Below are 24355 nucleotides of genomic sequence, written 5' to 3'. Positions count from 1 at the left end.
GAGATTAGTCAAGGAATGCATAATTACTGCCTGGACAGCCTCTACATTAGAGAATATATGACTGTTCATCCTGGAGGGTAGTATGGTCATTGATGCTTAAATATATCATGATGTCCTTCCAAGGCAGGAGGTAATGCTGCCTGTGAACTTTATGGTTTGAGCGGAATGTAAAGTAACATTTCAGTGCACTCCTTCACTGAGAGTTCTTCCACTCTGGTAGAACAGTCCAAAAAGCCACATGTTACACTATGTCAGATGATTAAAAAATCTGGACTTTCTGGAACCAAAAATAAGGAAAACACTTCTATTCCCATTGATCCTCAAGAGAAAGTGTCCTTTAAATAGAACATGGATAACTTCTGAATATATGCTTTGGTCCTTCATGAACTCTCAGATTATTTAAATCTTTCTTGTACAGCACAGATTCACAGGAATTCAGAGCTGGAAAGGACCCCAGCTGCCATCTAGTCCAGATTATAATATAATATAATAAAAGATTCCCCACTATTACATACCCAAACAAATGGTAATCCAACCTCTATCTGAGGATCTTAAAGTTCTTCCTGATATCAAGCCTAAGTTTGCCTTTGACATTACCACCCACCGCCTCTGGTTCTGCCCTTTATTTTCTTTTCTCTGTCAAAAAATACAGATTCCTAAACTGATCATCATATGACATGGACTGAAGGCCATCCTTCTTGTCCTCTGTACTCTCTCAAGATTATCATGTCTTCCTTAAATTGTGTTGCCCATCACTAAAGACACTATCCCTGGTGATATGTGATGACTATTATCTCCCTATTCCTGCAAGATTTTTTTCTTAAGGCACTCCGAGATCACATTAGCCTTTTGGCAAACTGCTAATTTGTATTGAGCTAGACAGCCCATTAAAAGTCCTAGAACTTTTTCAGAACAATTGCTACACAACTATGCCTTCCCCATCGTGTGCTTATGAAGACATTTTTTGGTATGTAAGTGTAAGGTATTTTACATTTAGATCTATTTTAATCTCATTAGATCCAGTTCAGTACTCTAGTGTGTAAAGATGCTTTTGGATCCTACCTCAGTCAATCCTGTGTTTGCAGTCTCTCACAAGTTTATGCCACTTGCAAATTTGATGAGCAAACCATTTATTGCTTTGAGTTGTTCTTTAGGAAGTTAAATAGCATAAAGTTAAGAACTAATACCTTGAGTACTGTGCTGTAAATACAAATTTGTATTGAATATATACTGTGAGATGGCAGAAAGAGCATGGCTTACTTGCCATACTGACATTGAACTAGTAACTACCCTTTGAAATTGACCATTTAAACATTCTGAATCTAATTGTATTATTTTCTTGTCCATATTTCTCTTTCTTCTCTCTTACTTTATCAAAAGATTTGCTAAAATCTTAGTTAACTATAACCACTGCATTTCTCTTACGTACTAATTTGGCAATCCTGTTAGGTAAAGGAAATAAGGTTGGTCAGGCATGACCTGTTCTTGATCAAGCTATGCTGGCTCTTTATAATTACCACTTCCCATTCTAGAAATTTGTTAACCATTTCTTTAATGCTATAGTCTAGAATTTCACCAGGAATTGAAGCCAACATCACTGTCATGTAGTTTTTAGTAATAGTTTTCTTCCTTTTCAAGTCATTATAACACTTGTCTTTCTTTAATTTCAGGTAGCTCTCCTATTTTCCATGATTTTTCAAATATTGGCAGTGGCTCAAATAATAACATGAGGATGAGCAGTGTGCTAAGGACTGAGGAAAAAAAAAGGCTGAGCTTGAACCTGTTCTAAAGAAAATCACACTTATTTGGGGAAGATAATACATAAAACAAAGTTCAAATGTAAACTATCTGTCAAAGAGAAGGAGTCCTAAGAGTGAAGGGGCAAGTTAGAGGGAAGTTAGAAGTTCCTTAGTTTACATCATTTTGTCCAATAACAGTACTGGGAATCATGAGGGCATAGAGGCTGGGCAGGTATTAATGACTGGAGTACTTAATGAAGAAGTGGCAGAGCACTTAGTAAAATATGTTGCTCTTTAATCTCACCATAAAGAAAAGAGTTGGAGTCTCTCATTGAATCCGAGCTTTGGTAGTAACCAATCAGCCCAGATGTGTTTTTTTAATCTATCTATCTATCTATCTATCTATCTATCTATCTATCTATCTATCTATCTATCTATCTATCTATCTATCTATCTATTTATCTATCTATCTAATCTATCTATCTATCTATCTATCCATTTATTTATCCATTCATTCATTCATTCATGTATTTATTTATTTATTCACCTATTCATTCATCTATCTATTCATTCATCTATCTATCTATCTATCTATCTATCCATTTATTTATTTATTTATTTACCTATTTGCAGGGGGTGGGGGGAAGGAAGGGCACCTATGTGGTGGCAGACCAGTTTGACACTAGGCTGCCCTGGATCTGCTAGTTCTTTCATAACCCTAGAAGGCTGGTGTCAAACTCAAATAGAAGCATGATTGCTAATCTTTAAGTAAGGAACCCTATGGACCACATATTGACTTAGTTTTAAAATGTAATATTAAATGTTTTATTGTATTTTTATTTATTTTGTTAAATATGTCTCAGTTGCATTCTTAAATGGTTTGAACCTCATTTGGGAATGTTATGGGCTCTGTGTTTGACACCTTTGCCCCAATATGTAGTTCATCTGAGCCAGGTGATGTGAATTCATCAAGGACAATTAGACACTATCTGCTGAGTTTTCTTGGGTATCCATTCCACTTTGTCTTCTTGGCAGAGAAAACTGAAGTAAATAAGATTAAAATAAGTAAATAAGAATAAAATAAGATTTTACTACCTTCTGTCTTTTGTTAGTTATCATCATCTCATCCACCCCAAGCAAAATTCTCATCTCATCTTTGATCTGTCTTTTTCTTCCAACATAGCTGAAACAAAACTAATTTTTTGAAAAGGAAGCATTTTGCCACATGTGAAGATATTACTTAAAGCTCAAAACAAAAACAAGCAGGTAGAATCTTAGTAGATGCATCTGCAAAGGTCACTGAACTTGGAATCAGGAAGACCTAAGTTCAAATCTTGCACTTAAGCATTTATTAGCCATATGATCCTTGGCAAGTGACTTAAACTTTGTGTGTCTCAATTTCTTCATCTGTAAGAAGAAAGGGTTGAATATATGATCTCTAAGGACTTTTCTACCTCTAAATGTATGATAGTGTAATCTACTCTGATATAAATATGGGTTACTGAAATATAACTCATCTTACTTTAAGGTTATGTAAAATCATTTGTATTATTTTTCAAACATAAACAAGGTAAATGATAAATTAAGAAAAATGTTTTAGAATATTTCTGTGAATCTGACAAGTTCTTTTTTCTTTAAACTTTTAAGTTAGAAATGTTCAATTATATGGCCTTGAATTTATAAAGTGGTTGACTTTTCCCATGAGTGGAGATTATATGTATTGCTAATATTATTAATAAAATAGTGTATTGGTAACATTATTATGTTATTCAGTTTTAAAAATTCGTATTGAAGATATACTGTGAGATGGCAGAAATAGCATGGCCTAGTCAACAGAGAAGTAACTTTGAAGCCAGTAAGACATGTTTCTGCCTTCAACATATACTGGTTATAGGAGTCTGGGCAAGTCACTCAACCTCTCCCAGCCATAGGTAATTTTCTAAGATTCTTAAGTTACAAAGAAGGTGGCTACCTGCCCTTGTAAATGGAACTTCCTCACCCAGGAGTTCCCTGTACCAGTGAAATCATAGATGCAGTCCCTATTTGCTTCCTACTCTAAGGTCAGATATTGAGATCGTCCTTTGAAAAGTTGTGAAATTGTGAATGGCCAACTATTCTTAAAACTCTAAAGGATGCCTTAGAAAAGAATATAAATCTAAATTGTTAAATTTCCCATGAAGATGACACTCCCACCAAACTATGAATTTTTTGAAAACAAAGTTTTGTATAACTTTTGATACCATTTAGAGAGTCTTTCCTCTTGCCCCTTGCCCCCTTTAAATATACTTTCACTTTGGAGTAATACTTGGTTTTACATGATTTTTCTGAATGTTTCACACACATGATTCTGTAAATACTAAAGATCATTGCTCAACTTACTAATTCCTGTTGGTATTTGAAAGGGCCCAGTTTCTGGAAGGAAAAATGTTATGTTGCTCAGGAAAGGAACATGAGAAGGAGGAAGAATAGTTGGCTCACTAGTCTACTTGTCAGAGTTAGTTCATCAATGCAATGTGTCTTTCAAGGTTTCAGGTCACAGAAGTTTCTTGACTTAGAAGCAAAAAACTTATATCTTCTCTTAAAAAGTTCCATTCTTTTGCTTAGAAGTTTACATTAGCATTAATCTAATTTCATTCTAGTTGTTTTAAATTTAGTTTATATATTCCATAAGTAATTCTTTGTTCTGTAATCATGTGCACAGATTGCAAAGTGGTATCCAAAGACCCATATTTTAAATAAACAAACACTGGAACAACTGAAGTCTTGTGTTTGGTTGTAGGATTCAAAATACGAACACTTATGTGGCAAACCTCTTGAGACTAAATAGAAGATACTGATTGTCTTTTTTTTTTGTGGAGCATATCACAAATATGGCACTATTTTTTTTAACCTTGGGACTTCTTATATCCCATAAAAAGATGATTATTTTCTGTTAGGAAGAAGGGAATGATATGTATTTCATTTTTTATCATCAGGGTTTGATGTAGGTAATAATTGAAGGCACTGATAACAATTGAGACTCGGTAAACAAGAAAAAGCAGTAAAGTTAATACATAAGTGAATAGCTACTACCGTGTGTTTTATGTATATATACATGAATATAAATATGTATTGACTAATGATATTGGACAAATAACTAATGGTATATCAAAAGATGCACTCCTAGAATATTAGGAGACAACTATTAGGAGCAGGGCTTTGCTATTACCGACATGTATGAATCTCAGATGTTTTCAGATTGGAGTTATCAATTCCCTGCTATGACTGCTGCTTAAACCTATCTCACATACACACAAATACATGTGTGTATATATTTACATACATATATGTATGTAAAACAAAAAGATATCTCCAAGATACAAGATAGGTTTAAGAGGCACTGTGGTGTAACATACATTCATTCTCCAATACATTCTGTATGTATGGGTTGCTCTGAGAGGTAACTTTCTCTAACAATGCATATTACCACCTATTGGGGAGTTGACAATTTGTCAGAGGATAAATGACTTGACCAAGATCATATATTCAGTACATATGAATATCAGTGGATATAAATCTAGGTGTTCCTGGCTATGAATCCATTACACCACAGTGCCTCTTAAACCTATCTCATATACGCACAAATACATGTGTGTATGTATTTAAATATATACACACATGTATTGCATGCATGTGAATTCTACGTATGTGCATATTGTTCAGTCATTTCAGTTGTGTATGACTCTTCATGACCCCATTTGGGGTTTTCTTGCAAAGATACTAGAGATCCACATCATTTTACAAATGAGGAAAGTGAGCCAAATGAGGTTGTGACTTGCCCAGGTTCACACAGGTAGTAAGTTTCTAAGGTCAAATTTGAACTCAGGTCTTCCTGACTCTAGCTGCAGTGCTTTATGCACTGTACTAATTCAATTCAATTGAACAAATATTTGTGAAGCGATGGACAGTCCATCAGCACATCTATCTGGGACAGGCCATCAAGATGGACAGTGAGCTGGGTTGAAAATTGAACAGGAGAAATGTATTCAGGGAATTACACAGTACATTCAGTGATTCCAACTTGTTCCCTGGCACAAAACTCCATGTTTGTAACAGCAATATTTTTCCAGTGATGCTGTGTGACTGTGAGGCATGGAACACTAAAATCTCCTTAAATCAAAATTGTGGGTGAGCCAAAAAGTAGTGGAGTGAATGCATGGTGTATGTAACTATTCTGCAGGTCATTACTACTGAGACTTATATGCAAGATGTGTCATATAAGATACCGTCAAGGAAATGTGTGATTTCCAAAGGATATGGACCTTCCCTGTAGCAAGGGCATAAAATAACAGATGGGTAGGACTGTCATTACTCACAAGATGTTAAAAGACCTAGGGGAAAACCTTCAGTATGGGAGGTAGATTTTCTTTGTAGTATTTGTAGGAAGACATGAAAAAATTGTAAAAAATGAAGGATGGAAAGGTTGCAATCTTCATCATTGGATAGTGTAGCTGTATTGATAAAAGCATAAATTCTTTAAGGTATAAATAAAGTATATTTGGGGCATTTTATCAGGTACAGCTAATTCAAAGTTATACGGTTAGGATTCAAAAGAAAATTTATATTAAGGCATATAAAACTAGTCAGATAAAATATTTTATCAATTCCCATGCTACTGGCATTTAATGATTCGGAGGTTATTGGATTTAAAGCTTGAAGAGACTATAAAGGACATAAAATCCAACTGCCTTACTTTAAAGATAAGTAAAGTAAGTACCACAGAGTTGAAGTGATTTTCCAAGGCCATATAGATTGTAAAAGGCAGGGCTGGGATTCAAACTCAGGTCTTTGGAGTCCATATTTTACTTTTCATTCCCTGGAGTGTTTTTAAAAAAAATAGCTATCTTGGCTCATTCAAAAGAAAAAAAACTTTAAAAATCATATTTTTTTCTGTCACAAATACAATCTTGTTCAATGACAAGTCAAACTTCCCATTGAATTTTTTCTGAAAAAAAATTGTTAGTTGTGCTTATGTAATACTGCCAATTACATGTATTAGTCAAAAATATTAACCATCTGGCAGAATTCCATTGTATATAAATAAGACATTTGAGACCTGGAAAAATGCCATTTTGAGTACAGCCAGCTGGTGTTTTTTTATAGTTTAATTCAGCCTAGAAATATGGAATTCCACAATGTATTTAATGTTGTAAATGACAATAGAAAAACATGAAGTGAATTAGAAGTTTTGTAGGACATTCCATATTATTTCAAAGAACTTGTTAAGTGAAAGAAAAATAAGTTTTACACCTGTCTATTGATTTACTGACTTTTTTCCACATTTTAAAACTGCATTTTTAACATTTAAATTTGTATAAACTTTTGAGATGTCATGTTAAAAAAGTCTTTGTCCCTCTGAATGTTTTGCTCCACTAGTGTTATTCTTAAGAATCCTTTTTTTAAAAAATTTTATCGTAAGTACATAAAATACATTCAGCTTTCCTCTGAACTTAATGGTAGATTCTAGGATTCCCATTTTATAGAATGAAATTGCCCTTTGAGAGTACTAAAAAATCTCTCCTATAATTTTTTGTTTTCTATATACCAAATTTGACTTTGCTTATTTACTTAATGAAGACTTATACTCTATTATAATGTCAGACTTGAACTTCAAAATGTGAAGATGCATTAAAATGTCTTCAGAACAGACAGAAAACAATCAAGGCATTCCTGAAACACGGGTAATTATTGATCTACCACAAATATTCTTTGTTTACAAAGCCAAGCTATAATTGGCAAATTGTTGAGGATCTTTATTTATCTGTAAATATACGAAAAGTCCAAATCTTACTCTAAATGTCAAATTCAATAGCAATTCTTGCTATTAGTCACTTATCTGAGTTAATTGACTGTGGGATGAATATAAGATCTCAGCTAAAGGACTAGGATGCGTGGTACAACATAAGCTACTATGACATGAGCTGTTACAAAATAATACTGTTTCTACTTTGATAAAATCATTAAAACATTATGTTAGCTTTTTATTTTTTCCCTGCTGGAAAAGGAGTTTATCATTCACATAACATGTTACAGTAATGACTTATAGTGACTGTTTCCATTGGCAATGACTCTCTTAGATGCTGTTTCTATCAGTGGTGGCACTTGTTGTGGGGTAACTCCCATTGACAGTGGCTCTGAGTATCTTATCTTGGTTGCTATGGTTTCTACCTGGAGTGTCTGCAGTGCCTTTTATCATCTCAGATGTCCTTAAAATGCTTCCTGATTCCTTTGCAGCTAAATTGCTAGGTATTACTCAATACCTCGTAAGGACAGCTCATAGCAGTGACCCCATATGAACTGCCACATTACTTGCACACTACATTCAAAGAAGTTTTCTAAGGAAATTGCCCAAATCTTTCTAGAATTGTTTTAGGTAAGCAAGCCTATATAATGCCATGGAATTATCATACTGATTTTTTGTGTCTATATCTAGGTATTTATATTTTGTCTAGACTTTTCCCATTTTAACATCTTTCAGCTCAAGGAATGTTTTGCTTCTTTCATCCTAACATTCAATATGTTTTACTTACTTGACCCCTGAGCTTCATTTGATTCTAACTAGATGGGTTGGTTTGCTACATTTCAATAGTTTCTGAGGTTTCCCTTACCCATCCCTATACTATGTTAGTGTAGTTTTACATCATTCCTTCCTGGATGTATCTTAACTTGGTATCTAGAGGATTTTAAAAACAGCTCTAAATTGTTCTTCATAAGCTCACAATACAGCACATATACATACTGGGTTCCAGCAAAAAAAATTTAAATTCAGCAAACATTTAATAAGTGATTATTTAATGCAAGGAGATGAGGTAGTTATTTAGCAAGGGTGAGTGATATCTAGCATCCACAAAAAATTTAAGCAAACAGATATGAGGGAATGGAGAATTCTTGAGAAAGAGCTGCTTAAATGATGGATAGACTTCACCTCTACGCCAGTAGCCTCCACCACACACACATGTATATCATGTCTAGCACAAACTGAAGCTCACTTCAGATCTACTGATCCTTAAGAAATCCCAAGATAAATGACAGTAAGTGACATCATCCACCCTAGAGCTGCACAAAAAGTCAGAAAAAAGCCTAGGAACAATTGGAAAAGGGACTATCCAAGCGAAATATTTGCTAGTAAGATTGTGCCTGAGGCAGTAAGAGTAGATGGATTCCCTGAGATAGACCTGGAATGGTCAGCAAGCCTCAGGGTGGGGACCTTGGAAGCTCCTGGCAAACAGAAGAGGGCAGTGATCAGCACTCAACATGATGCTTACCTTCCTGGTGATATCACGCCTCAGTGTTCAGACCAGGAAGACACAACTCCTGGGGCTCTGAGGTCCTTAACACTTTGTCCTGAGAAGCTGAATGGGCCCTTGAAGATCTGGCACTCTGAATCTTAAATATCCAGAATGGACAAGCCGAAAGTGTAGACTTTAGCATAATAGCACAAGGGGCTCAGCATGAGATCAAACAAGGCAAACAACATTACCAAAAATGAATTTTGAGTCAGGGCAATGCTGGTCCTGTCCAAAATCTCATCGGTAAAACTAAGATTGGAAAGATGAATAAATCAAATAAATACCAACCTGTATTAACAATGCAAAGATAACACCATAACAACTGCAGGCAGAGACTCAAAGGAAAAAAAATGAATGTTCCACAAGGACTATAGGAATACCAAGAAGAAATGGAGCAAGAGATTTAAAAATGAAATAAAAACTCTTGCAGAAATGACTGGATATTGAATAAGTAGCCTAGAATAGAAAGTATAAAACCTTACCCAAGTAATGGAAAAATCTGAAAACTAGCACTCAATAAATGCTTGTTGACTTCTGACTGAACAGAAATCAGTAGCTCTATGTAATGTTAGAACAAAATCAAAAACTGAAAAAATAGAAGAGAATGTAATGTATCTGATATTTAAAAAAAACTGATCTGAAAAACAGGTTGAAGAAAGGTAATTTAAGAATCATTGGATTCTCTGAAAATCATGACCTAAACAAATAAAGTCTAGATACTATATTTCAAGAATTCATAAGTGAAAATTATCCAGGTCTTTTGGAACCAGAGGTCAAGATAAGGAAAGAAAACATCTATCAATCATCTCCTGAAAGGAACCCCAAAGGGCAAGTCCTAGTAATGTTGTAGATAAAATCCAGAGCTCTCACATCAAAGAAAAAATTCTGCAAGCATCCAGGAAGAAATAATTACCAAACAAGTCCCAAAAACTACAGTAAGAATGACACAAGTCTTGAGAACTTCTAAAAATGAGGAAAGATTGGAATGCAATATTGTATTTCAAAAAGCAAAATATATAGACTAGCTTTAAGGAAGATTGGGAAAGTTTTCTTGTAGAAGGTAGGATATTAGTTGGAACTTGAAGAAAGATAGGAAAGAAACTTTTCCATCTTCATATTTTCTGATACTTTTATGCTAATTCTGATTCAGTGCTCTAGTATCTATGGCCTAATTGATGTAAATACTCATCAAATGTTAGTTATTACTATTTTTACCCCCACTAATTGTGCCACCCATTTCTTCCTTCTACTTTACAATCCCTGTCCATAACATTCCATTAATCTTCCATGTAGTTTTGTTGAAAACACTGGAGGCCTTTCTCTAAACTTTTTAATATCCTATGTGTACTAGTGTGGCACTTGGACAATTCACATCATAACTTTTGCTCTTGCCTCATGACTGTTATATCTTCCTTTATAAACATGTATTTCCTTGATGTTATCTTTTATGCAGGCAGCGAGGTACACTGGACTTGGAATCAGGAAGAATCATTTTCATGAGTTTAAATCCTACCTCTGACATTTTTGAGCTGTGTGACCCTGGTCAAGTCACTAAACCCTGTTTGCCTCAGTTCCTCATCCATAAAATGATTTTGAGAAGGAAATGGCAAACTACTCCAGTATCTTCTCCTCCCAAGCCCCCCCCCCAAAACCTGAAAATGGTGTCACAAAGAGTCAGACATGATTGAAACAGCTCAACAATAATAATCCATTATGCAACTTCTTCTGACTAAGTTTTTCTAGTATTTTGCTGTAACCAACTTACATTTGATGGTATCTCACCAAGTCTCTGGTTATTCTGTAATTTTCTTTTTAAACATGTTATATTTTTTCCTTGATATCCACCTATATAGCATCCTCAGAAGAAAACTGATATTAAGTTGTATTTTTTAAAGACCAGAGGAAATTTTTTTTTTGTGCACAAGAGTAACTAGAAATTATTGAAAATGTTATGCAATTTCCCAAATGTAATCTTGTGGAAAATAACCTTGCATATTTGTCTTAAAAGTTTCTCTGCCTCCTTCCCATCCTTCTTTTCTTCCTTTTCCCCCCTCATTTCTTTTTTTTTATCTAATTGTTAAAGACAGAGTATTGAACCACTTTTTTCCAAGCTCAAAATGTTTATTTTTTCATTTCCCTCTAAAAATGCTCTGTGTCCATCATGAGAGTCCTGTGCTTTGCATTTACTTCTAAAACGGAACATGTGGATACTATTTTACTGCCTCAGTTTAATCATGTTTACCTGATGGTGGTTTCTTCTCCGGCCACTCCCTTTGGATTGTGAAATTGAACATGATATATCCTACAAAACCTTTCCTAATGGGCAACAACATGAACATAAACAAGAAGAATGCTTGTTTTTTTCTTCTAACCATAACCAGTTGCTCCCTGGATCAGGAATGAAGCATTTTTAAATACAGACTTAAGTAGTATTTGCATAAATACAAATTATATATTCAAAATTATTTGCTGATATTTTATGGCTAAGCTTTTGACAGTGAATACAATTTTGTGAATATAACTGTCATTGACAGCATCGAAGAAGAGGAACCCTATTTACCTTCTGTTCACCTTGTTTCAACTTTGTTTTAGCCCTTATGTTTAGTTTAAAGGGAGTTTCCAAAAAGAAATTTCCTGACTCATTCTAAATTAATCAGTTTTCTACCTTACCTGACTTTACTATCTTGTAGGTGGAAGTTACTTCTTTGAAAAATAGTATTAAGGATGATTAATTAAAGTATGTGTTCATTCATTCAACAAGCACTAATATAATGCCTATGATGTTTACTATAATATCTTTGGTATTATATAGCAAATATATACATACACATATGTGTACATGTGTATATGTATATACACATATGCACACATATACATATATATATATGCATACACACATATAAAATTTCCCTGCTAAGCTTGCAAAGTCTGATGATAATTTAATCCCATTAACCTCTTTTATTTTCATTCCTATCTAATGCCCGTATTTGCTTATTTCTATCTATATGCCTATTTACATGCTATTCTTCATCTGTAAGGCTCTCCTCTTCTCTGACCTATATAAACTCTCTTTTTAAGAAAAATTCCACCCATGATTACATACACATACAACGTTAACACTCACTGTACATTACATATTAACATACAATGTGCATTACTTTGTAAACATATTTAATATTTTTAGTGTCATGTGCATGGATTATTCATTTAGAGTGTGGCAACAATCATATATTTATTTATGCATCTTATTCTAATAATTAAGGAGTGATAGATTAAAGACAGTCAATATCATTGTTGAACTACTTACTTTGTGTAGAAATTGTCTTTGGGTATGTGACAATACTTAATGTGTCTGATTGGGGCATTTTTACTAGAAAGAAAAGGCCCAGACACAGTGGTACACACTTACTTTCTGTCACTGGTGAGTCTGAGACTGATGGATGGCTAGAGGTCAGAAGTTTTGATGGGTAGTAGGGCCAAAACTGATAATGTGCATTCACTAAATCTGGTACCAGTATGGTGAGCTTCTGGGAGTAGCGGACTACCAAGTAGCCTAAGGGGGGGGGGGGGGGGAACTGGCCCAGGTTAAAAACCAGAAGGAAGCAAAACTTTTTTTAAGGTCAGCATTTATACTTTTTTAATTACAGCAAGTGGATATGTCAAATAACATCTAAAATTATTTATTTTCCCTCAGAATGAGATGCTTATTATCGAATTAAGTGGACAGCTTACTTGCACTGAAAATATAAAGCAGTCAAGTACTCAGTTATTTCTTCAAATTAATTATACTTATTGAGTTTAGAGCCAGTTGAATAAACCACACTTGTCAGAGTAATTTCTGATGGCCTTATAAAAAGTTTTACCTGCTAGAAAATAAAATGAACCAGAATATTCCATCTTTTTCATTCTGTGAAAACTTGGAAAGCACTTCACTTTTCTGTACCCCAGTTTTCCTATATGCCAAATAGGAATAATTATATACACTCCACACTTTATCATAATTCTGAGAGAAGTTTTCACAATAGTATACTATTAACAAAACAGTATTTTATGTCTTATTGACATACAATGAGTCTATCATTTCATTGATTCAGGAACTTTCTTTAATGATACAAATCAAAAGCTATCCGTTGATATTCATCTTGTTTGATTCTTATCCGTATTCCCTCCATTTTCCCCAGTGGTCCATCCAATTTGCTGGAGGCCTTCCTCACTTTTTCCTGACTTTATGGAAGTACCAATAGTGCACTCTGGTTTTCTACCTGTCTTCTCTTGTTCTAGCCATATGACTAATCCGTCTTCTTTTCCTATCATATTATTTTTTGATAATGCGTTTTACCCCTAATTTCCTATTGAGTTCTTCATTGGTTATTTGGTAAGAGGCCTGCTCTTACACACTATATATTTCTTCATTACCCTGCATAATAGTCATTTTTAATTCTTTGAAGACAGTTCATTCTCAATCTTACTGTATAGCAACAGGGTCATTGATTTAATAGGAAATCACGGGCCATTAATCTCATATGAAGCATGAAATTGGTAAAGGAGTTTTGCAGTTTTCCATTCATTCCACTCTCCACTTCCTGTTGAACTCTGGGCCCTGTTGAACTCTGTTAAACTTTGTCTGTCTGTATTGTCTGATAAACAAGCTCTATAGGTTTACCATTCAAGTGTGTTTTGAAATCTTTCAATAGATTTTCTTCATCCACTTTATCTTTCCTGTGTATATGGTTAGGCCAAATTCCTTTGAGAGATTTTGAATCTTCTACAATTTTCTGCATCTTGGTGCCATCAATACAATGTAGTCTACAAACAAGAGCATATAGAAGTCCTCACTATACAAAAAAAGATCCCTCTTCAATCATGAGTCTGTGATGGAACTCCTCTAACACAGTGGTGAATTCTCTGTCTTAACTTGCGAAAGAGCAATGAGGTGATATTCAGTAGAAACAATGAGTACTGGAATCATGGTGGAAAGAGCATTAGATGTAGAGTCCATAATTCCTGGACAGCTAGGTGGCACAGTGAATAGGGTGCTGGACCTAGAGTCAGAAACACTCATATTCATGAGTTCAGACCTGGTCCCAAACACTGACTAATTGTTTGACTTTGGGCAGGTCACTTAACCCTATTTGCCTCAGTTTCCTCATCTGCAAAATGAGCTGGAGAAGAAAATGGCAAACCCCTCCAGGATCTTTACCAAGAAAACCCCAAATGGGGTCATGAAGAGTCAGACATAATTTAAAAACAACTCTACAACAACAACTATAACACCTGGTTTGAATTCTACTTGATCACCTACAAGGTATGACCTTGGGAAAATCATTTCAACTTCTCAAAACCTTAGTTTCTTCATCCAAAAATGAGGAAGAATAATACTTGTACTACTTACATCATAGAATTAACTTGAAAAATGAATGAGAGAAATATTTATAAAGTTCTGTTATGATCTTGGAGAATATGGACTATTTTTCAACACTTTCTAATAATATCTTTCATTTTTTGTTCAAATGGTAAATAGTAGAAAATACTATTACATTTTTTGCCCTATTACTATATACATATGACCATTTACTTTGAGCTCTGAATAATGTAAGGTAGCAATGAAAGAGTTAAAATTACTTCTATGCAATATTAATTATACATGATTTTGGGCAGAACAGCAGAAAAGCTCATGTAGACTCTAAGGACAGCTTAATGTTTGGCTGTCATGCCATTTTATTTATTTAAAAGGGGCTCACTTTCACAATGAAAATCTCAAAGATTCATGCTACTTTTGTTGAAGGAGGAAGGAGAATAAAACCTTGGTCTTCTGCTCTTTATTTTATACAAGATCAGTAAAACTTAGCATATGTATTGTAGTGACACAAGTTAATTTCATTTCTGCCGATGAGTTCAGCACAGGTATTTTTAAAATTGCAATGAATTACTGTGGCTGTGACCCATTATCATAGCAGGAAATTATATGAATCTCACAATTCATATGAAATGAAACACTGTCACTGCTATTGCATTAATTTCTAAGCCATTTGTCATTTGTAATAATCTTGTAAATGCCCATCTTAGCGCAGTTTTCATTCCAAATGAGTTAAAATGTGCTTTGAAGATTTTGCTACTGTTATTTTTCAGCATTAATACATTGGATGGGGAGGAATCCATTTGAACTGAACTCTTTCATGTTTAACATTTATTCGGAAGATCAGTCATGATAGTCTCATCACTTATCTAATTTATAAGAAAGTGATTACTCAAATATTAATATTATTTGTATACATAGATTTAAAAGGCAGAGAAAGTTCTTGAATGAATGTCATATGCTTACTTTATTGTGAGATGTTATGGGCATTTAGTATATGGATAAAACATCTGATTATTTGTAAATTGATGGTGTTGGATCAGATTATCTATAATGTTCCTTCCAGTGCTAAATTCAATCAATTTAACAAGCATTAATTAAATACCTACTTTGTGCCAGACGTTGTGAGAAATCTTGTAGTTCAACAATGTTAATATTAGCAATGTGTTGGATAAACTGACAGGCATGTTGATCTACTTTTTGTTAAGTTATTCTTCCCATATGTAAAGGATAATAATTGTAATGTTTATGATTTTTCTAATGGTGCTTAATTACAAATAAGTTGTCCTTCTATGATGGAAGAGAGACTTTCTTAGAAAATACGCTTTAAATTTCTGTATGACAAATGGACTTTCATTATCAAATTAGAAATAAATTGTCACAGAAAAAAAAAGTCCAGAACACACTGAGCTGAATATTTGTGATGAAGAAGGAGTTTGGATAATAGGTTTCCCTTGGAAAGTTTGCCACTCTAATATAACATCAGTGTGTTATATCTCCTGGCCAGGAGTCTATGTCTAGAAGTTCACTTTTATTTTTGTTCTATGCATTTTGCACTGCTTTCCAGATTCCAGGATTTACCTTCTAGTGTCAGTTTTCCTCAGGGTCAACTTTTACCTACACTCTAAGCATTTGTGCTTCCTACAGATTCCCTACCTCAGCACTCATACCTCCTGGAAAGTTATCTCACCCTTTTGTTTATATAGGCATATATGCATTTGATAACAGAAGTGGATGGTGATGTTACCTCTCACCAGTAGGTACTAGCAAACAAACTCCAGCTCCATTATTTAATATCAAGGCCTTATGTTAGATAAAACAAATTTCCTTACTTTATTAATTTCCTTACTTTATTGACTCTCTAATTATAAAATTTGGCATCTGAGATGAACTACAAAATATGTATATATATATATACATATATATATATATGAAATATGGATTTTCTTTTTACTTTTCTCCAAATGTTTGGGATGTTTCATCACAAATTTAAGTCTTTATAAAGAATAAGTATGTGTTTTGTGTACAAGCATATATTTCAGTGACTATAATAACTAATTATTAGTATAGACAGATAAGATGTTCATATTGACTCTGTACATTTTAATGGGGGAAACTAGGTGGTGTAGTAGATTGAGTGCCAGGCCTGGAGTTAGGAAGATTCATATTCCTGAGTTCAAATTTGACCTCAGGTCTGACCTTGGGCAAGTCACTTAATCCTCTTTGTCTCAGTTTCTTCATCTTTAAAATGAACTGGAGAAGGAAATGGCAAACCACTCCATTGTCTTTGCCAACTACTATCAATTAATTAATCATAAGATCATAGATCAGACCTTTTAAAGTACCACAAAGCCCCTCTAGTCCAACCCCCTCATTTTACAGGTAAGGAAAATGAGGCTTACATAGGTTAAAGGCCCAGGAAAAAGAACTCTCTGGGCTGGAAATGTAGTCACCAAGATGCAGAGTTAAGAGAAAATATTGCAAAAGTTCTTTTCCTCAGAGATGAGAGAAAGGGACAAGAGGAGAACTGCCCAGAAATATGATGGAAATTTATCCTAAAATTTGATACTTGAGGAAAGAAAGGGAAATTTAAAAAGAAATTTGAGTGACATTTTATTTCACATTTTTTTAAAGTTCAGTTCCTCCTGCCTCTAACAAAAGTAAATGCAAAAATAGCTTCACCAGAGGGCAAGAATCATAATTTTAAAGTTAGAAGGGATTGTTTAGATAATTTAGTCCAGACTCCTCATTTTATAGTTGAGGAAACCAAAGCCCCGAGAAGGTAAATTGACTTTCCCAATGTCACACAGTGAGTCAGTGGCAAGGGCAAGATGGTGACTAAGGTATCTTGACATATTTCTCCTTCATGGTACAATGGAATGGGAACTAGATTTAGAATGACAAGACCTAAGTTCAAACCTGACTCTTGCATGTAATATCATTGTCACTTTGGGAACATCATTTAAGTTGTCTGGGCCTTGGTTTCCTTAACTGTAAATGAGGGATTGACTTCTGAAGTTTCTCCTAGTTCTAAATCCCATGATCCTACCACACACAAACACACACACACACACACACACACTCATGGTATATTCTCATAAGGTAAATTGTGAGGGGGGAAAACATGCATTTTGCCTCTGGTTTTGCTAAATGCCAACTACTATATTTACTATAACTGTTTTTTTAATGTTTTAAAGAAACTTTTAAGTGCTTTTCAGTACTCCATCTTTAACTATCCTAATGACAGCAGCAACTAGCCAACAATATCACCCCAGTAACAATTAAGAGTATAAATCTGTAATTACTATAATTTGGGGTTTATCAAAATGATGGTTATTATGTTAAATACCAATTAATTATTAAAAATATATGTTTCCTTGACTGTCTTGGTGACAACAAAGTGTGCTGCTGTTAGAAAAAGTAGAAATTGAGAGTTCCCTTAGGTCTCTTAAGCTATCCTGACTGAAGAGCAAATTCACCGTAAAGGTCATGATTCCTTTTGCTATGGATCGATTTCAGAATGACTTCTCTAGGGAGAAGGAGGATGGATTGGGAGATTTGTTGTTGTTCTGTCTATCTATGGAAGAGCAAGAAAAACAACTATGTGACACAGAGGTCTGATGGAGCACTGAGACTAGAGATTTGAATGCCAGGGCTTAGAATTTTTGACCTTGGACAAGTGTGCAAGTGTTTGTGTGTGGGGGGGGGAGTGTGGTGTGTGTGGTGTGTGTATGTGTGTGTGTTCAGAGTCTCAATAAAACCTTTTAAGTGACTTGTGAGTCTGTGTATCTCTTTGTTAAATGAAACTATAACTGCTTAAAATTCCTTTGAGGTATTTCTTGAAGATAAGGAAAAAGGTGTTCCCCAATTGGAAAGAAAGAAGATAGATGCCTCACAGTTTTGTATATTATCTCTCTTTTCAGAACTGACTTTTGATTTGGAAAAGACTTACATGGCTATGATGAATTAATAATGAATTATGAATATTACACAAATGTTTCTAAAATAGGAAGCTAGAGTTAAACATGGTCATTTATTGATGTGACAGAAGTATGCATAAAATAATAGTCTCATTTACTGTATGTGTTTTTAATTGCTAAGCAAATAATAATTTCAGGGTTTTATTTCTGTCTTTACTGCTTGACAATGCTAGAGGATTTGCTGTTTTTGCAAGTGGTCTGAAATGGCAGTCTACCATCACTTATAGGCAATTTGGTCTTCATTACAGATTAATGAAGTGATAATTGCTCTCTGCAACCTTTTATGTGAAGAACATACCAGTGCTGTTTGCATTATCTTGCAATTTATATCTCTATATTCAAGTGATTTTATTAGCTTGCCAAATTAGAATTGAGAAGAAAAATATTAAAACTACAATGAGATCACCATAATTAAAATAATATTTTACATCAAATCATTGAAGCTCACCATTGAGCATTTCTTTTCTTTTTTTAGCATATAGCCCAGTGCTGCTCATACTGGACAACAATTCTAGATAATTGCAGTGAATTCTAATACACATCTATAGTGAAAACATGAAGTGTAATGTTTATATATAATTGGAAGATAAATTCACTTTTTGTAAATAATGGTGTTATGATCTCATATTTTTTTGCAGGTGGTCCACAGAAAGCACTATATTCTCTTGAGTTTTTGTCTTTTTAAGTCATTTTTCAATCATGTCCAACTCTTTAGTAACTCCATTTTGGGTTTTCTTGGCAAAGATATAGGAGTGGTTTTCCATTTCCTTTTCCAGTTCATTTTTATAGATGAGGAACTGAGGCAAACAAGGTTAAGTGACTTGCCCATGGTCACATAGCCATTAAGTGTCTGAGGCCAGATTTGAACTCACAACAAGGAATTTTCCTGATCCTAGGCCCAGTGCTCTATCCACTGAGCCACTAAATTACCCCTTGAGTTTTTATTAACATTGTATTAAATTTTGTGAAAGTATAGAAACAAACATTGTAAAGACACTGAAGTAGTCATCAAAATTTTGGTTTCCTGGAATTTGTCATTCTTTCTGTCATATATATGTATGTATGTATGTATGTATGTAATGCATATATATGTATGTATATACATAGCTCTTATGAATTTACATAGTGATGTTAGTAAAAATCTACAACTTATACATTCTGCACTCATTTTTGCCACACTCCCAGCAGCTTCTCTTGTGATACTTTGTGCAGAATGGTTCTTATGGAATGTTTGTTGCTGCTTATTAAAAGGAGAGGACAAATATTTTCTTTGCCTTAAAGTAAATCCTATAAAGAACTAAGGAATCAATATCAGCTTTATTTATGGTGAGATTTATGGTTAGATTTAAAAGAGAATTTTGGATTTACAAAACTCCCAGTAGCAACATGATATGTGTAATTATTTTGCCCCCCTCAGATTTTCTTCGCAAGGACATTCTACGAACAAATTTAAGAAAAAAAATACATGGTATCAATAAATATCTGTTTTGCATCTTCTAAATTTTATTATATGTATTTCCCTACATATCCTAGATGAATCTGGTTTGCAGAATAGATATAAAAGATTAGAGAGTGGAATCTGGGAGAGTAGTGAAGAGGCTATTAAAGTAGTACAGATAAGGTTATTAGGGACTTCTCTCATTCTGACAGAGAGATGGGGCCTCATAGTTATGAGCAACTGTGAATATTTTAAAATACAAATAATAAAAGAAATAAATGGAACATGGATGATGATGGGGTGATATGATATGAAAACTTTAAAATCATGAATTGGACCCATCATGTTTCCCAATAAGATAAAGTATTCCCTGAAGCTCAGCTCCAACTGCTCCAGGATCTTGTGATTTTTATAGGTTCTCCATTGGTGCTGAGATAGCTGTTACAAAGCAAAGCCCTTAGGAAAAATAGCTAACAGCCTTCTCTAACTCATTTGACCTGAGACAGATACATGTTTGTACAAATTTTTCTAACTCCATCTGCATTCTTTCATATTTATTAAATACAGTATGGAAGGTGATTACTATGTGTAGGGGGATTAGATGCAATCACCTTATGTTGTCTCTCTCTACTTTTAATGAGTAATTCTAAAATTTGCTTTGGGTCATTGAACATCACTTGATGTGACTGAATCTTTTAACAGTAAATCCTTGAAGCTTCTGTCTATAGAAAATTAATTGCATAGAAAGCGAGACATTAGCTGTTATCATTGATGATTCAACATTCAACATTCACTTTAGCAACACACCAGGTTGAACTCTAAACCTAGTTTTTCCTGGGAAAAGATCAACAAATTGATAGATCTCTGGCAGTTTAGTCTCTTATTCCTAAATAAGATCTTATTCCTAAATAAGTTTTGGATAAAATAATATTTTTTTTTACCACTTCAGCAAAGACATTGGACTGTTCCTTATTTACTTTGGGCTGGATTTTGAGCCATAAGGCCATGCAGTCCACTTGAATCTTGGTTATCTGAAGGATAATCTGTGCCAGGAAGCATAGACAATTAGACTAAACTTCAGTGAGTGACAACAGTTTATTATCTAGATTTTATTCATAGATAGCAGAAGGCAGGCATTTTTCTAGGCTAACAACTAACTTTCCAGAATTGTAATTTTTGATCTGAAAGAACCCCAGTTTAGTGCTTTAAACTATGTGACAAATAATGATTGAATTTTTAATGTTAATTAATCTAGATCAGTTCAACAAACAGGTATCAAGCAAGAAGTATTATAATGATAGTAACAGCTGACATTTACATAGCATTTTAAGGTATGCTCCATGATCTCATTTGATTGTCACAACCATGCACAATAGGTGATGCTAAGGCCCAGAGAGGTTATGTAACTTGCCCCTGCTCACACAGTAAGTAATTGAGAGAAGCAGTGATTGATCTCAGATGTCTCTTGACAGCAAATCCCACACACTTTCTAATATACCACAAGGTCCTTCTATAGTGAAATATAACTCAGTCTTTGCTCTCATGGCAATGTAAACATGCAGATAAATACGAGACATGATAAGTCCTTTATAGAGGTACTTTGTGAGTGCTCATGAGATAAGGTGATATTAACAAGAGAAATCTGGGAAGTCAATTGATGAATATAGGGAGGGAGGATTAAAGTTACAGGAAATGATGTGAACAAAGATGTGGTGGCAGGAAAGTGCAGTACAAGGTCAGAGGGTAGACTATTTTGTGTGTGAAAGAAAGTAAGAGACAAAGGTTAGAAAGATAGGATTGAGCTAGACTGTAAAAGAATTTGAATTAGCCTAAGGCATTTGATTTGTACTTGGTAGACAATAGGGAGCTATTGATGAGTTTTGAGCAGAGGAGTAACATGATTTGATTGATATACATTAGAAAGATAATTGTGATGTTGATATACATGATGAATTGGAAGTAGAAGAGAATGGAATCTCAAAGATATATTGAGAATCTATGACAAAAATCCAGACAGAGAGTATTAAGGATCTGTACTAAGATGAAACTCAAAAGGAGACTTGTTTAAAAAAAAAGTGATGCCACCAACAGAAATAATGTCTATTTTTTTGTGTATTTATAATTTCTATGAAATGGCTTAGATACTGACATCTCATTTCAAATATAATCATTCTATTAATGTCAATTTTTCTTTTGTTGTTTGTTTTTTGAAACTAGTGGGAAGAGATCAGTGGGGTTGATGAGCATTACACCCCTATCAGGACCTACCAGGTGTGCAATGTTATGGATCATAGTCAGAATAATTGGCTGAGAACAAACTGGGTCCCAAGAAATTCAGCTCAGAAGATCTATGTGGAACTCAAGTTTACACTAAGGGACTGCAATAGTATCCCACTGGTTTTGGGTACTTGCAAGGAGACTTTCAACCTCTACTACATGGAGTCAGATGATGACCATGGGGTCAAATTCCGAGAACATCAATTTACCAAGATTGACACAATTGCAGCTGATGAAAGTTTCACACAGATGGACCTAGGGGACCGTATTCTCAAACTCAACACTGAAGTTCGTGAGGTAGGCCCAGTGAACAGGAAAGGCTTTTATTTGGCTTTTCAAGATGTTGGTGCCTGTGTTGCCTTAGTATCTGTAAGGGTGTACTTTAAAAAGTGCCCTTTTACAGTGAAGAACCTGGCAATGTTTCCAGATACAGTACCTATGGACTCCCAATCCCTGGTAGAAGTCCGAGGTTCTTGTGTTAATAATTCGAAGGAGGAGGAACCACCCAGAATGTACTGCAGCACAGAAGGGGAATGGTTGGTGCCCATTGGCAAGTGCTTATGCAATGCTGGCCATGAAGAAAGGGGCTATGTTTGCCAAGGTAACACTATGCTTTAATCAATGTTTATAGTTATTCTGTTTCTTAGAGAAACCATTGTTTGGTTTACCTTCAAATCTATATGAAATGACTCAAGTGGATTATAATTTTTTAAAAAATGATGTTTTTCTTTTTGCTTTGCTGATGTAAATTATGGTTCCCCAGAAAGAGTAACTCCAAATTTGTTGTATAGTAGGAAGAGACGTGGTTTCCAAGTTAAAGGATGTGAATTCAAATCCCATCTCTGATTTTCACTACTTCTTTACCTCTTAACTGCTAAACAGCTTAACTTCCCTGGGCCTCTTTTGGACAAGATGGACTTTGAGATTCCTTCCAGTAAATGAAATTGTGTATTATATACATGTGCATGTTTCACAAATACAATATGACCTACTTCGGTTTCTTCCATTTTTATTTTTCCTTGGTTCATTCAAGGACCTAGATATAGGCCAACAGGGCAAATGCTTTCCCCTTTTTTAAACTTCATTACACTCTTTGCCCTCGGTGAGTGTTATAATAACAGACTTGACAAATTGTGGTGACTGCTAATGTTGCTATTTAGATAATTCATAGTAATATTTACTTTATTTCTGCAAGTAATGATTTCTATTTTAATAAGATCTTGGTGCTAGATGAACTTTCCCTGAATGTTAACCATTAAGAAGTTTATTCTTTTTATAATGAAAATGAAGAACATTTTAGCATATGATGTCTGTGGATGAAAGCTTATGATATATCATTTGGGCTTTTGTATTAGTATATGTGTGACCAGTTCAAGTATACAGTGATAGTGAAATTTGTCTCATATTTATTGATTTAAGTCATTATACATTATCACTTGAAAAAATTATCCATAGGGAAACTGAGCTTAATATTTCCTTTCTTGACTTGGCTTGCATTACGACGTTATAGAAATAGAAATGAAAGCTCTTTTGTATTTGTGTGCATATATGTCTTTTTTCCACATGAAAACTGACTTGTTTTCCAAAATGTTTGACATTTCACACAGTGCAAATAATGGCTATTTAACAAATACATCTGTAGCATTTTTAACTTGTTTATATAAACACAAAAGAAAATATAAAGATTTTTTTGATCACAGTTAATGGAATGTTGACCATTTCAGACTGTCATCTGAATTATACTTAGGATTGCATGTTTTCTCTGTAAAGCAAAGTTATTTCCATAGAGTAGTCAGTCATTCACTGAGTCACTTTGCTCAAAATACATATGGAAGCAATGAGTCTACCTTGGTATTTGATGATTCTGTCCCAACACACTAAATAAGACATGTAATTTTGCTTTTACTCTATATATATTGTTTATAGAAATGAAAAAAAAACTTAAGAGTAAACAGTGTTTTTGATTGTAAAGTCTCATGTTATTCAAATCTGTGAAAGGGATATATTCACTCATATGGGTAAATACTGTCACTAAAGAAAAATGCAGAAAGTCTTTTCATTTAAATGTCATTATAGATAAAATTTGCCTCGCACTTTGATCGAGATGAGGCTTGATAATTAGTTTTGTGTGTGTATGTGTGTGCACACATGTGTAAGGGAACCACAGTGGTCATTTAAATCTAAAAAAGGGAGAGAGAGAGAGAGAGAGAGAGAGAGAGAGAGAGAGAGAGAGAGAG

The 24355-nt window shown here is 34.2% G+C and overlaps 1 protein-coding gene across 1 annotated transcript in view; it reads left to right on the top strand.

Moving 5' to 3' along the window:
- EPHA3 (EPH receptor A3) overlaps nucleotides 1–24355 on the top strand; it is a 413601-nt gene that overhangs the window by 94954 nt on the left and 294292 nt on the right. Inside the window, exon 3 of the mRNA XM_027874169.1 lies at nucleotides 22059–22719. Coding sequence (XP_027729970.1) covers nucleotides 22059–22719 — 661 coding nt within the window. The remainder of the gene's footprint in view (nucleotides 1–22058; nucleotides 22720–24355) is intronic.

This window comes from Vombatus ursinus, unplaced genomic scaffold (assembly GCF_900497805.2).
Source record: "Vombatus ursinus unplaced genomic scaffold, bare-nosed wombat genome assembly UNPS02014805.1, whole genome shotgun sequence".
NCBI classification, from domain to species: Eukaryota; Metazoa; Chordata; class Mammalia; order Diprotodontia; family Vombatidae; genus Vombatus; species Vombatus ursinus.
Note: the sequence above shows the minus strand (reverse complement) of the source record. Positions and strands in the feature narration are given on the sequence as shown.